Source organism: Mchenga conophoros, linkage group LG3 (assembly GCF_057382185.1).
Source record: "Mchenga conophoros isolate Kocher_MC1m ecotype Shallow Benthic linkage group LG3, M_conophoros_male_GT1.1, whole genome shotgun sequence".
NCBI lineage: Eukaryota > Metazoa > Chordata > Actinopteri > Cichliformes > Cichlidae > Mchenga > Mchenga conophoros.
Window position 1 is genome coordinate 9,814,298 of NC_140528.1, and position 15,196 is coordinate 9,829,493.

Genomic DNA, 15,196 nt, shown 5'->3' on the forward strand with positions numbered 1-15,196 from the left:
TGATTCAGAGAGAGGGGACCCTGATTAACTGTGTAGCTTCTTCCTCACAGTCCTAAGTATCAGACACAACAATGAATAATCCACAGCTGACTGTCTTTAGCAGGTCAAGGGTCACGGCACACAGCAGACAGTGGGAAATATTATAATTCTGATCATTTATCAGCACATATCCATATGTATAAAAACAAAGCTGACACTGTGAGACTTGATCAGAGGTGTGATCATCACAGCAGAGGCCTTTGTGTCAAAGTCACTGAGGATCAAACAGAAACACATGAAGCTGATTTTCCTCTTCTGGCTTTTTATAGCAGATAACCTTCAAAATATTCTGCAGTCGATCAAAAACTGAAGCAAACCATGAATCAACATGTGAACATGACCTGATGCTGCTGAAGTGAAGCAAAGTTACAGAGGTTTGATTACAGACACAGCTGAGAGTTTGTAATCTGTCATCATTTTAAAAGGTTTAAATTTCTTCAGTATTGAACAGCAGAAATGAGGCTTTGTTTTCGGAGGCCGACAGCAGTGAACACAACAGCAGACTGGTGCGTAATAAGCAGTGAATAATGCAGGAAACAGATTTTTGAAGGTAAACTGTTCTTGAAGTACACTGAGAGAGAGAGAGCTGTGCAGGAAGTAAACGTCAAAGTCAGAGAGAATTCATGACGATGTTCATCAAACGTAAAGCAGAGTTTGGATCTTCTTTTGCTGCTGCTTCACTCAGTTTTGGTTGGAGACAGATGAAACCTGCAGCTTCAGGATCTGTGAGCTGTCCACTTTCAGCCCCGACGGCGTGTCCGTGTATGTGCCGTCGCGTGAACGATCCACGCTCTGTGTTTCCATCTTTGTGTGTTTAGCTGCTCTCATTTACTGTTTTATCTGTTTGCTTGTTGTTGAAATACTTTTGGGAGCTTTAACCTGAGATTCTGGCAAAATACATTTATATGAAAAATCGATTCAGGATTGAATGAATCAACATCGCTTTATTCAAATTAAAACCATTTAAATAGGAAAATCCATTTTTTTACAGCCGCCTCTAATGCTGGGTAATGTCAGCTGGTCCATGTGCAGCTGGCTGTGAGGCTCAGGGAGCATCTACAAAGTGCAACACTGAAAGAACATCATCCATAAATATTGAGTAATAACTGGACTCTCATACAGCGAGACTCAAATGCCTTTAAACATTAGCTTATCCTGCTGATCCAAGTCCAACACTGAGTTTGTAAAAACATGTTTGTCAATCATTTTGTTTGGTTTCTGAGGAAAATGATTCAATAACTTGCTGCTAATACACAACATTTCATCATATTTCCTCATAATCCTCTTCTGTCTGACTATTTGATCCCATTTGAATTTGCAATAAAGGATCCACAGAGTTTGGTGACAATAATGACAGTAGATGTTTGTGTGAAAGTGCTGGAAGCAAAAGAGTGTGTGATGTTCTTTCAGTGTTGCACTTTGTAGACGCTCCCTGAGCACTGGTCTCACAGCCAGCTGCACATAGAGACCAGTGTTGTTAGTCCAGGTCAGAAGATGACTTGTTGGAATGAAAATGAGCTTGTAGTTTGTCTGCTTTAATAATGTGACTGGAAAAAGGTGTTGACTTCAAATATGTCCATTTCTGTCACACTTCACCTTTAAAAGTGAAGCCATGTGGTTCCTGGAAGGAAAAACACGACTTTTTCAAGTCTTTTTCCTGTTTTTATGATAAATGTACGACTTTAATGTGAAACATTCAGAGTTTTTTTTCTGTTGTTGTGTTTGCTTGAAGCTGCTTCCTGTTGGCTTCAGCTGTTTGGAGTTTCCATTTTCTAAACTTCTACATTCTGAACCTTCTTCAGCTCTGAACAGATGATGAAACACTGAATGATTTCAAGCTCACACTTTGTCTAATAAACTTACATCTTTCATTCTTCATACAGATTGTTTGGCTGTGGTTTGTCAGAGATCAGCTGTGATTATCTGGCAGCAGCACTGAAGTCCAACCCCTCGTATCCCAGAGTGCTGGACCTGAGTGGAACCTACAACAACCTGCAGGATTCAGGAGTGAAGCAGCTGTGTGTTCTTCTGGAGAATCCACGATGTCGATTTAAAACTCTGAGGTCAGTCACATGTTTTAGTTGTGCTGAGATGAATATGATGTGAAAGTTGTGCTGACACTGTGGATCAGTAGGCCCACACACCTCTATACAGGAAGTCTGGTTCTACTCTTTGTAGAACTTCTGATCCCTGATCCTCTGAGTCTGACTCAGTAAATAATGCAGAGTTCTGAGCTGATGTGGGTGAGAGGACTCAGGCAGCCTGACAGAGTTGATGTCCAGGTCTTCCCTGCTTGTCCTGATACATAAACATGAGTATCCTTGCAGGTCAGATCTCATCAGTCACACCTGTTAGTGCAGTTCTCCTCTAGATTGTAGTGCTTGTTAAACTAGGATGATTTTAGGAGCCTGGACCGCAGATCTAAGGGAAGATATGACTTGGAAAGACTAAACCAACCTATTAGAGGTGTTCGCACTAACATAGATTAATACTCAGATTTACACCTTTAGTGTCTCACAAAGGGTTGAAAAGTGAATGTGCACAGAGAGGTTGGTGGTGAGACGGGCACTTCCAGCACTGTAGATGTGATCCAGCTCAGTGTTCATGGAAATAATCCGGAGAGCAGAATTCCTTGATGAATGTCACATCTTCTTAAAGTTATAATCCACAGGGAAGACTGTGAAACTGTCGATCTGATATCTAGTCAACCAATCAGGTGTTTACATGCCCTTCACTGATCTCCAGCCCCACCTTATTATCAGTTTCTCTCTCTTTTACATCTGAATTATCTTCACTTCACATTTCAGTCAGTTCAGATTTCATTAGCACGTTCACTTTAGCATAATCCATTTTAATCCAAACACCTTTCTCTTTAAACTCTGTTTGTCAGTCACAGTATATCCAGTACAATCCTCTTTTTCACTGCGTCACACACATTCAGAGATCAGAGTGTCCTGTGTGTGCTCTCATTCACTCACACTCACTCTCATATGGCTGAAGTCTGTTTGTACACAGGCTAATCTGGGACTCTCCACCATTTGACACTAGAAATAAAGAAGCTTCTTGGATGAGAGGTGAAAGGTGAAACGTCTTCAAAGAACTTAAAGAAGTCCAGATGCCTTTTTTTCTAAGATCTTTAGATGACTGCGAACCTTCACAAACACCTCATCAGTGGGACTCTCAGAGCTACCAGCCCTTTGCTACAATCACAAAGCTCTTCATTGAAATCAATGATATCAAAGCTGGAATTATATGAGTCCAAGTCTTCTGCTGATTCAGCATCACATTCATCTTTGCTCCTTTTTCTGCATCCCCAACATGGACTTCATTCCTTTCCAAGCCAGCCTTGAGTGTCCTTTATTCAGCTCATCCTCTGCTTTACTTTTACACCTGATTTTAGCTGCTTTTCTTCTCTCCCTCATAACAAGACAGCTTCTTCTGCCTGAGAACATGTTGGAGTGATTTACTAATCCAGGGCTGCTTATTGGGGAAAATACTTCCTGTTTCCAAAGTAATCCCCATTTTTCCCAGAATGAAATGTAAGTAGAAATAAATGATCTAAGTGAGAACATGAGCCTTTAAAAAGGCTCTTCTGAGGCTGCTGCCAGTGGTCAAAGCCTCCAACAAAGCTCTGTAAGTACATATGTGATCATAGCTTTAGCTTTTAAATGTTTATTCTAGTTAACACAGATCAGGTGGAACAACTCAAATAAAATATCAAAAATATTAAGTGGTCATCGGTACTCAGTTTGTTCAATACTGAATACAATGGAGCACAAATTGTCCACGTTTCTGAAATATTTCTGGGTGTAAGTGTCACCAAAGTGCAATTTAGACCTGGCCTGTGGTTGTTATCTAAGTGATAATCATCAATTCTACTAAAACAAATACAAAATAAAGAAGTTTGACACATTCTGTTGATATCAAAAGCACACTGAACAATTCAGTGTTGTTTTACTGCTGTTCTCTCTTCACTTCTTCTCCTCTGATTCTCTCCACATGTTGCTCTGCATCAGTGCTCAGTTTCCTGACAAAACAAGATTAAATATTGCTAAATATAATAGTATCTCATTACGCTTCAACATAAGTGTTTTATTTTTGTAATTGTTTATCTGTTATTTTTCAGACTGAGTCACTGTGACCTGTCAGAGAGAAGCTGTGAAGCTCTGGCCTCAGGTCTCAGCTCTCAGACCTCTAATCTGAGACAGCTGGACCTGAGTAACATTAACCTGAAGGATTCAGGCGTGAAGCTTCTGTCTGAAGGACTGAAGAGTCCACGCTGTACACTGGAAACTCTCAGGTGAGATCAAGCATTTTTCTTTCATCAACTGACAGAATTAGCAGATTAATAATAAGGCAGTCCTCTAATAAGAGGAGAAGTGGAGGTGTTTTGAAGGGCAACATACTCTTATGTTAACAAGACAGGAAGTAGTTCTTGGGAACTGCTTCCTTTGTTGTTGTCTAAGTAGAAACATGATGGTAAAACAGTGATGAGTTTGCAGAGGTGGATCCACAGCACACAACACAACAATGCTGTTGCGTGCTGAAAGCAGACTTCTCACAGATTCTGAGGCTGCAGGTTTCATCACTGTCCAACCAAAATTCACTGAACCAGCAGTAAATGAACGTCCAAAACGACGCTTCATGTTTAAAAAACAGATGATCAGGGGGATTTGTGTTTACATCTTTTTTGTGTGATCTGTTCACCTGCTGTTTCAGCTGTTTGGTGGTTGTTGAGATGGTTTTGTGAACTTTTAGCTGAGATTCTGACGTTTCTGTTGATACCACACATGTCTAATTACTTTGTACAGCATGAATGGCCATAACGAGGTTTTTAACAGTAAGAAAAGTTGTAAAACTTCAGAAAATATAGTTAAAAGTCCAAAACCTTCTACGTCTGGTGGCTTGTGGTAAGGAGCAGATCAAACGAGTAAAGAATTACGTTATAATTATAAATGGCTTCAACAGCACATTCAGGTCTGTGAGACTCATTCAGACACTGAGCCGTGGCTCTGTGCTACATGCACATATTTCTGCATCTCTGCCATTCAGACACACTTTATATATAGTTTATTTTATGTAGTATTCAATACTGAACTGTACATTTAGTCTTTTTAAAGGCAGCAAGTTGTATTCAGTGTTTTCATAAAAGCCTTATTTCTATCCATTTACTGCTATTAGGAAGAACACGTGAGGTTTAAGACCTGGACCAGTTTGAAACCTTTTGTCCTCCACAGTGGAAAATGGGTGGAAATAAAAATGGGTCTCACTTTAGCCAGCTCCTAATTTTATCAGTTCTACTCTCAGCGTCTCCTGTATATCTCCTGTATAAATGTTGCACTCAGCTTTGTGCTCTCCAATATCACTGAAATGCAGCCAGATGCTGCTCATTTTGCCTTTTCACTCTTTCCTGACACGCTTGCATTTCAATACAGCTCCCATTTCTCTGTGTACTGGTCTCTACCACTACCCTTGCTGTCTATGGGACATTTCCGTCCTCTTTCACATAATGGTATGATCCCAGTCTGTCTCTTAAAGTGTTTGGCCACATGGTTTGCTCATCAGTAGTGCATTGTGTACTTATTTTAATAGTACTGCAGTATGAGAAGTGCAACATTCAGTGTGCAGAAACAGATCAGGTGCTTTCTAACAGCAGTGTTCCCTTTAACACAGCAGCAGTTCAAATATTTCTGTCAGTCTGAGCTGAAACATGAATCTAATCAAATATCAAATCAAAGTTCTTTGCCTCTGCCAGGACGTTAACATTTGATCTAGTTTTTTACAAAGTTCCCTCAGCGTCCAGAGCCACCAACATACCTTTGATCAACAGCAAGTGAACATTTATAAATGTGTGTTTGCAGAACAGGAAGCAGCAGAACTATTGTTCTGTTATCAGGCAGCAGCACAAACGCTCATCAGCTCATTTACTGTGCAGGACTTTGAGTGTGTGAAGTGTGTGTTTGTGCTGGATTTCCTTTGGAGAATCTCAGTCAGAAACCAGACAAAGAAAAACTCTTTCAACAGTCCAGGTTGAGTTGACAACATGAACTGCATTTATCTTCCTCTGACTTGACATGTTCTTCCTCCTCTGCACCGAGCCAGCTGCTAAGACTCACAAGCTCATTGACATTTTCTGATGATAAAGAAACTCTCTTCTTCTGCACAATATGAGCAGCAACAGAGAAGAAGCTTTCACAGGTACAGATGTTGCAGCTGTGGCCAAGTACATGTGCTGCATGTTGGAGCAGCACTCTAATGGACAGGCCTCTGTACTGATGGTGGGCTCTGCTCTGTATCCACCACACTGTTCTCAGCTGAGTCTTCCTCCTGTTCACAATCACACTCTGATCAAGCATGTTCACGTTGTAACGCCGTGGCTTTCGTAGTCTCTCCTTTTTCTACAGCTCATGTGTTCTTCTTGTGATGCTGCGTCTTGAGGCTCATACATGCCGTCATTTGTTGATCCTAAGAACGTTCCTCAGACCGACTTCTTCAACAACAGATAACTTTAGTTGTATCAACACTGCCTCCTGGAACAGTTTAAAATGAACATGTCAAAGATCTGTACCTGTCTCCATGTTTCTGTCCCCGCCCTTTTCTCTCTGTCCTGGGTCATGTGAGCGCTGCAGTAGTATTAGGCCCACCCTCAATGCTCCCATTGGCTGAGACGCATACTGACGCCCATTTCAAGCCAGCACTGATCAACATCCCTCCTGTGACCCATGGCTGTTATATTCAGAGCCAGTGAGCACTTTCACAATAATCATGATTTTAAAAACTGTGATTAAAATAATTGCTGACGTTAATCAGTTAATGAGTTAACGAGATAATAACAGGTTAAGTTGCCCTAATAATTAGACTTTGATGACAAACTGATGTGATCTCCATGTTTCCTTTGTTGGACTGTGGGCGAGTGTCAGAACTGAATGTACTGAGTAACATGTAGAGTTTAAACATGTGTCAGTTCCAGTTTTAGAGCTCTAAAGTGCAGCTATCATGTTAGGAATATGTTAGGAATAGACAGGAACACTGAGCACACTGAGGTCAAATCTTTATTTTACCACTCGCTGCATTCTTGATGTTCATGAATTCAGCAGCTTCATGATTGTCTGCAGCATTAATCTCATATTTCCATTAAAGTGTTGAATTTGACTGTTTGATGTTCTTTATGATCTCTGGCACCAGTTCATCTGTAGGCTGAGCTCAGTCCATCCAGTTAGTGAAATGATGTTTAAAGGTCTCCTTGTTCTGTGAGCGTGCACAGATCCTGAAGCAGAAAGCCTGGGTTACAGAGAAATGATCATCACTGTGATGATGCTCATCATCTCTGACTGGGATTTGAGGTTTTGTCAGAGCAGCAAAGAAAGCCTGGCTATGTTGGACTGGGTGTGGCAGCAGCTCCCAGTTTGAGTTCAGGAGACAGACACCCTCTCTACTTTGAAGATCAGCTTCAAACTTTCCTTTTTGATAAAGCTTATAGTTCGAGCTGGATCAGGTGGCCCTGAACCATCCCTTAGTTATGCTGCTATAGGCTCAGGCTGTTGGTGGACTTCCCATGATGCTCTGCTTTCTTCTCCCCTCTTTTCACTCCTGATGCTTTTATATGTCACTACTGCATGTCCTTAACTTTTGTCTCTCTGTTTTGTTCTTGTCTCTCTGAGCTCATCTCTTCTCTTTCCCCTCACCCTGCAACCAGTCATGGTAGATGCTCCTCCTGGAGCCTGTTTTCACTGGGAGGATCTTTGTGTCAAAGGGAGTTCTTCTTCCCACCATCACCAAGTGCTGCTCACAGTGGAGGCGGTCACCTTACACTGTTAAACAGCTTCAGATGACTGTTGTTGTCTGTTGGGTATTGTCACTTATAAATAAAGTTACATTGAATGGATGTAAATGGATAGATGTTATTGTGACAAAGAGAAAACAACTGTTGACAGATAGATTGTTGTTTTGTGTGTCTGCAGTCTGTCAGGCTGTCTGATCACAGAGGAAGGCTGTACTTCTCTGGCCTTAGCTCTGAGCTCCAACCCCTCCCATCTGAGAGAGCTGGACCTGAGCTACAATCATCCAGGTGACTCAGGAATGAAGCTGCTGTCGGCTGGACTGAAGGATCCAGGCTGGAGACTGGACACTCTCAGGTATGGAGAGAAAATCTGATAGAGGAGGAAGAGCTGGAAACATTTCCTGTGTCTTTCACTCACTTCCTGTTTGTTTCCTGCAGATGACACATGAACAATCACACATGCAGGAATATTTTCAGGGACAGACACACTAGTCTAGCTGGATAGTTCATGGATATTTATGTAGGGGTCTCCAAGGAGTCTGTTTGCAGGAACATTTAGGTCACAGGTATACCTGATATAGATGCCAGTGTACCTAATAAAGTGTCAGCTAACATTTGGAAATGGAAGCTTAAATAATGACAAACTGTACATTCACAGCTGAATTCACAATAAATTTGTTCTGAAGTGCACATTTTTCTGTTATTGTTCTCAAACAACAGAATGAGAATGAAATATTGATTCTAACAGGGCCCATAAACAGCATTAGCTTAGTAGCATTAGCTTATCAGAGTTTCTATCATGGTCACAGAAATCTTTAGCAGAGAAAAGTGGCCTACTTAGCAATAACTGCTCAAGTTGTATAAAGAAAGGGAAAACAGTATTAGCATTAGCTGCTAATGGCAGCTTACTTAGCATAAACTCTTCACATCTTTATAATGCAAGGGAAAGGAGTCACTCATGGAAGCCTATTTAGCATTAACGTCTCACATCATTATAAAACAAGAGAAAAGGGTATTAGCATAAGCTACTAATGCTTATTCACCTCAAATTAGCTTTAGCCAGAGGTGTGGACTCGAGTCACATGACTTGGACTCGAGTCAGACTCGAGTCATTAATTTTATGACTTTAGACTTGACTTGAAAAAATGTTCTAAGACTTGTGACTTGACTTGGACTTTTACACCAATGACTTGGGACTTGAATTGGACTTGAACCGGTTTACTTGAAAAGACTTGATATTTTACCCCAAATATAAAATTTAACATGCATACCGCAAAGGATTCTGGGAACTCGTGGCAAGCGGTACTAGCGCACGCAGGCTTTCAATTAAAATCAGTCACACAGCGATAAAAAGAAACACAAAAATGTCAAGAAGCTGTTGTATTATTAACTGCAATAGCCGGTCGCATGACAGCCACGGGAAGCCGACGGGTAAAGAGATCGGTTGTTATCGGATTACGTCGTTGAAGAGAAATTGTTCGAGCCATGTTTCCGAAGTAACAAAGACGTGACTGGATTGCAGCCATTCAAAGACCAAATATAACGTCCCAGAACACTCCAGCTCACAGGTTAGTCTGCTCCAAGCATTTACACGAAGGTCAGTGTTTTTTAGTAGTTAATACGTCATTTTTCATAACATAATTGGTGATATAGGTTACAAGCAAGTCTGGCGCTGAACAGAAATTGTCGCGCTATGCTTCTTTGTTTATTGTGCATAAATAGTAAATTATCCTGACACAATATTGTGTTTCGCTTCTGTTATTATGGTAGACTGATAAAAACATATACTTTTATTCACAGGATAAAACAGGTTTTTTGTATCACCAATTGTCCAGTACGATTACAGCATACAGTATTATTGTCACTGCTACATTTCTGTGATGGGTACCAGAAATTATTTCCACTACTAATTAATTACCGTTGAGCTCAAAGGTCCTATTAATAAACGGTTAAGGAATGTGTATTTATGACGACAATTTGTGAGACTGGTAAACTTATGATACGTACGATGGTCTTTCGTTCTACACGGTGCATTTCAAGGTCCTGTACCCATCCGTCGGTAAACTGTACCTGGGCTTGTTGCAGTGACCTGAAGTTACTAAACTTCATGAGTGTATGCACTCACTCCAAGAACCGTATAATTATAAATATGCATATAAATATGCTAAGATGAGATAGCTGACTTCATCCAACTAGCAAATGTTGTCCAGGCTACGTTGGTGATACAGTTTTTTTTAATGTGTATGATATTTTTGTCATGCGATATTAAAGCTGGTCCTACAACCGCATCCAAGAATAACATGCAGCTTATCTCAGAACTGTCGGTGAAAATTATTCTTGGAGCTAGGTTTAATTGAGCTGCATTTTAAAGAGGTGCAATTTCACAATTTGTGTATATTTTCTAAGTTCACTATTTTGTCATGTGTTGAGAAAAACACAGATTTTAAAATTACATGGTCTAATATTTACATTTAGCATATAACTGCAACATTATTTTTTCATTTTTTTTTTTTTTAAGACTCGAAAGGACTTGAAATTCAAAGTTTCAGACTTGTGACTTGACTCGGACTTTTACACCAGTGACTTGAGACTCGACTCTGACTTGCCTGACATTACTTGAGACTTGACTTGAGACTTGAGGATAAAGACTTGAGACTTACTTGAGACTTGCAAAACAATGACTTGGTCCCACCTCTGGCTTTAGCTGCTAATGGTAGCCTACTTAGCATTAACTCCTCACTAATATAATGCTAATTCATATCAAATTAGCATTAGCTGCTCATATTGTTATAAGGAAAGAGAAAACAATATTAGCATTAGCTACTAATAGTTATTCAGCCCTAATTAGAATAAGCCTCTAAAAGCAGCCTACTTAGCATTAACTCCTCACATCGTTGTTACCCAACGGGAAAGAGTATTAGTATTAGCTACTATCATTTTTAATAAGTAAGAGAAAACAGTGTTAGCATTATTGAACAATGCTAATTCACACTAAATTAGAATTACCTATTTACAAGAGCGTACTTAGAATTAGCTGCTCACATTGTTAAAAAGTAAGGGAAAACAGTATTAGTATTAGCACATAATGCTAATTCACGTCAAAGTAGCATTAGTTAATAATGGCAGCCTACTTAGCATTAACTGCTCACTAATATAATGCTAATTCACATCAAATTAGCATTAGCTGCTCACATTGTTAAAAGGGAAAACAATAATAGCATTAGCTGCTAATAATTATTCACCTAATTAGAGTTAGCCCCTAATGGCAGCCTAGTTAGCATTAACTCCTGACATCGTTATAATGCAGGGGAAAAGGGTTACCATTATCGGATAATGCTAATTTACATCAAATTAACAATAGTTAATAATGGTAGACTTCGTATCACTAGCTGCTGTCATTCTTACAAAGCAAAGGAAAACAATATGAGCATTAGCTGCTAATGCTTTTTCATCTAAAATTAGCATTAGCAGCTAATGGCAGCCTACTTAGCATTAACTCCTCACTAATATAATGCTAATTCACGTCAAATTAGCATTAGCTGCTAGCATCAGCCTACCTAGCACTAGCTGTTCACATTGTTAAAAGGGAAGAGAAAACGATATTAGCATTAGCTACTAATAATTATTCACCCCTAATTAGAATTAGCCGCTAATGGCAGTATACTTAGCATTAACTCCTCACATTGTTATAATGTAAGGGAAAAGAATTAGCATTATCTAATAATGTTGACCTTGGCCCACTGGAAAAGTTCAGAACTAAAGATTTAGGAGTGTTTCTCGATAGCTCTTTCTCATTTGAGAAACAAATAAATTCTGTTATTAAAACCAGCTGTAAGGTTTATATTGTTGATTGTCATTTATACTTAGAAATATTTACTCATATATGCTTAGAGTTGTATAATTGATTGCATAATGATAGAGGATTGATCCTTAGTAGTCTGTAAAGACTCTGTGTGCCTTCCAGAGTGCTCTGGCATGCACACACCACTTGGGGCCATGAGAGAGGTCGTACCCTCTCTTACTGATTTATGGTGTAGGACAGAGGTCTCAAACTCAATTTAGCTGGGGGCCGCTGCAGGCAGAGTCTGGGTGAGGCTGGGCCGCATTAGGTTTTCCACAAGAAAGACATGGTTAAAAAATTCCAATCTTCTCAAATCTCTTTATTTTTATTTTTTAATACAAAATATGAAAAATAAATAAACAAATTAAGAATTAATAAGAAAATAAATCAATCTGTAATACATAAATAAAATAATAATAAGATGTTTTTAGTCAGTGAACTTGTGTGTATCTTTCAGGCTTCTATATCTGCTGTATTTAGATTGAAATGTCTGTATTAACAGTTCTATAACCTTCTTCTGAACATGAATGGAACACTGTAGAAAATGAACTGTTCTTCTGAACATGGCTTCTCTTGCCTACTCCTTGCTGCTAGAGACTAGAGAAGGCACAATACCACTTTTTTATGTCCAATACCGATATCATAAATTTGGATATGTGCCGATACCGATATGAATCCGATATAGTGTTTTTTAATCAACAAAACTGTTTTTTAAAATATCTTGCTGCATTTTGCAAGTCTGCAAGTTCATACTCAAGTTTAAAACAACAACTACACTAAAGCTATTCTGTTATACCTGTATACAAAAAAAACATTTCATAGTTCAGCAATACTGATCAATCTAATAAACTTAGACCTACACCATCCTCCCTATTCTGGTATTTTAAAGAGTACTTAGCGTAAATATTAAGCAACCTAACTAATAGGGTTCCAACTCCCAGCAACAACAAAAATAAATAAATAAAATATAGGGAACCACCCCTCACGCTCCACCTCATGATGCTTAATCGACGTAATCAACCTTAATTTGATGCAGTGTGAATAAAAATGCACAGAAATCAATTACTTTTCAAGAAATATTAAATAGATTCAACATCTTTCTTCAACAAAATTGCAGACTGCACAGATGGTACCTTCCCAAAGTAAAAAGTACTATAGCTTACTAGGGTATATATATTAGACTTAACAGTTACTATATACAGTAATTGACTTCTATTCATTTTACATCAAATTAAAACTTTGGGTGTCAGATAATTATTTATTAAAAGCTAGACATTTTAAATGAGAATAAGAAAGAAAAGTATGTCTTTGTGCCCCCTTTTCCCTGTTAATGCCCTATTGGCCCCCCTGGCTAAACTTTGCTAGATCCGCCCCTGCACAGTTACCAGCCGTCAGCTACGTAGAAAAAGATCCTGGTGTAGAAAGTAATATTAAATAAATTGTAACAACAGCTTATCAAGTTTAAACGTGCTGCTGTTGTTCAGCCGCTGGTTTCCTCTTTCTGGTGCAAAGTGGGCCAAAAACAAAGAAGAGAGACGGAGTCGCGACAGAAAAGCCGATCAGCTGATAATTAAGCAGTTTCATGATTGAAGTAGCAGCAAAAAGAGGCAGTCGCTTGTTAAGCTTAACGCAGGAATGCTTTACAAACATTCAGAGATGGACTTACACACTTGCTTTACTTCTCTCGGGGATAACTTTGTCGAAGATGAAATGCCGGGTTGCTAGCGAAGTTCCACATGCTATCCAGACCACCGACAGGTCCCGCATGCCACAGCCGCTCTATCACGTGATGCATACTGCTACGACGTGCTAACGTTCTGAGGTGAGTTACGGCGTGTTGCAAGTTTTGTGAGGTGCTTTCGTGATATTTAATGGATCAGATTACATTTTTTATTTTTCTCCAATATCCGATCCAGTAATTTAGGTCAGTATCGGACCGATACCGATACGTAATATCGGATCGGTCCATCTCTACTAGAGACCTGGCAGCGTTTCCTCTCGCATAGCCGAGCCAGATTTGGCCTGAGGGAGGAAGCAGTTGCGACCCTCAGTATGTCTTGAAGATGATCATCCGTAAGTCTGGACCTGTACTTGGACTTATTGAAGTTCAAAGTGGAGAAGAGCTTTTGGCACAAGTATGTGCTACCAAAAAGGCACATGGTCCGCTTGAACATTCGGGAAAGCCGAGGGAAACTAGGGCTCAAGTCTCTCAAAAATTGTCCAAGCTTGTCTGCTTTTCCACTCACCTCCCTGAACTTTGCTTTGAGTTCAGAGTTGCACTGCAGCTCAATGAGCTCCATTTGAAGCACAGAAGGGGCATCTTGCACATCAAAGGAGACGGGGTCCGCAAAAATGTGAAAGGTGGCTCTGTGTGTCTTGAAGTCAGCAAATCTGTGATCAAATTCCTCCTGTAGCCTCAAAATGACATCAACATACTCGTCAGCACTGAATGGTGTGCCTGCATCCACGAGTGCCTTGCATGCTGGGAAATGGCAAAGGTTTGTCTGAGAGAGCTGAGCTTTCCAGAGCGCCAGTTTTGTGGAGAATGCTCTCACGTTGTCATAGGCAGCACTGACAAGTTGCCCCTGGCCTTGTAACGTCTTGTTCAGTACATTAAGCTCATGTGTCATATCAACAAGAAAAGCTGAGTCCATGAGCCATTTGGGATCAGTTAGCACAGGAACACTAACTCCATCCTTCTCCATGAAGGCTTCACTTCTGCTCTCAACTCAAAAAGTCTCTTTAATACATTTCCCCTGCTGAGCCAACGTACCTCAGTGAAGTCGAGCACATCCCCATATTCTGACTCCATTTCCTCTAAAAAAGCACAGAACCTTCGGTGCTTTAAGCCCCTGGATCTGATTTGGTTGATGCATTTCACAACAATAGACATCACATTGTCAAACTTCAGGCATTTGCTGCAAAGGACCTGCTGATGGATGATGCAGTGCAGAGCAATGGCCTCCTCCACGCCTTCCTCTTCCAGTTTGTTTTGTGCCACCAGTCCATGTTTCCTCCCTGTCATTGATGGCGCTCCATCTGTTGTTATTCCAACAAACCTCTTCCATGGCAAACCAACATTCTCAATGGCATCACACAGCTTGTAAATATCTGCTGAGCGGTGGTCTGGCCATGCATTGGAATTACTGTGAGCAGCTCCTCCATCACTTCAAAACTGTCATCAACACCACGGACATACATTGGGAGCTGGGCAGTGTCGGTGATTTCTGTGGTCTCATCAAGAGCGACTGAGTATACACTGAAACATTTGGCTTTCTCACACAGTTGGTCATAAATGTCACTTGACAGGTCAGAAATGCGATCTGCTGCGGTGTTGGCAGAAAGGCTGATGTTGCTAAACTGACCTTTCTTTCCCGGACAGACTATATTTGCAGCCTGCAATATGCACTTTTAGACAAATGCACCTTCTGTGAATGGCTTCCCTGCTTTAGCAATCATCTCACTAACCACGTGGCTCCGACTGCTGCATTATTCTCTTTGGTTGCTTTCTTGGAGAAATCTTGCTGCCTCAGTAG

General features: G+C 40.2%; 1 protein-coding gene across 2 annotated transcripts in view; it reads left to right on the plus strand.

Moving 5' to 3' along the window:
• LOC146577201 (protein NLRC3-like) overlaps positions 1-15,196 on the plus strand; it is a 39,528-nt gene that overhangs the window by 19,628 nt on the left and 4,704 nt on the right. Inside the window, exons 8-10 of one of the 2 annotated variants that reach the window (XM_085252166.1) lie at positions 1,923-2,102; positions 4,166-4,339; positions 8,001-8,193. In XM_085252166.1, coding sequence (XP_085108292.1) covers positions 1,923-2,102; positions 4,166-4,339; positions 8,001-8,193 — 547 coding nt within the window. Of the gene's footprint in view, positions 1-1,922; positions 2,103-4,165; positions 4,340-8,000; positions 8,194-15,196 lie in introns of those variants that run through there. The other variant, XM_085252157.1, reaches the window with a different exon arrangement.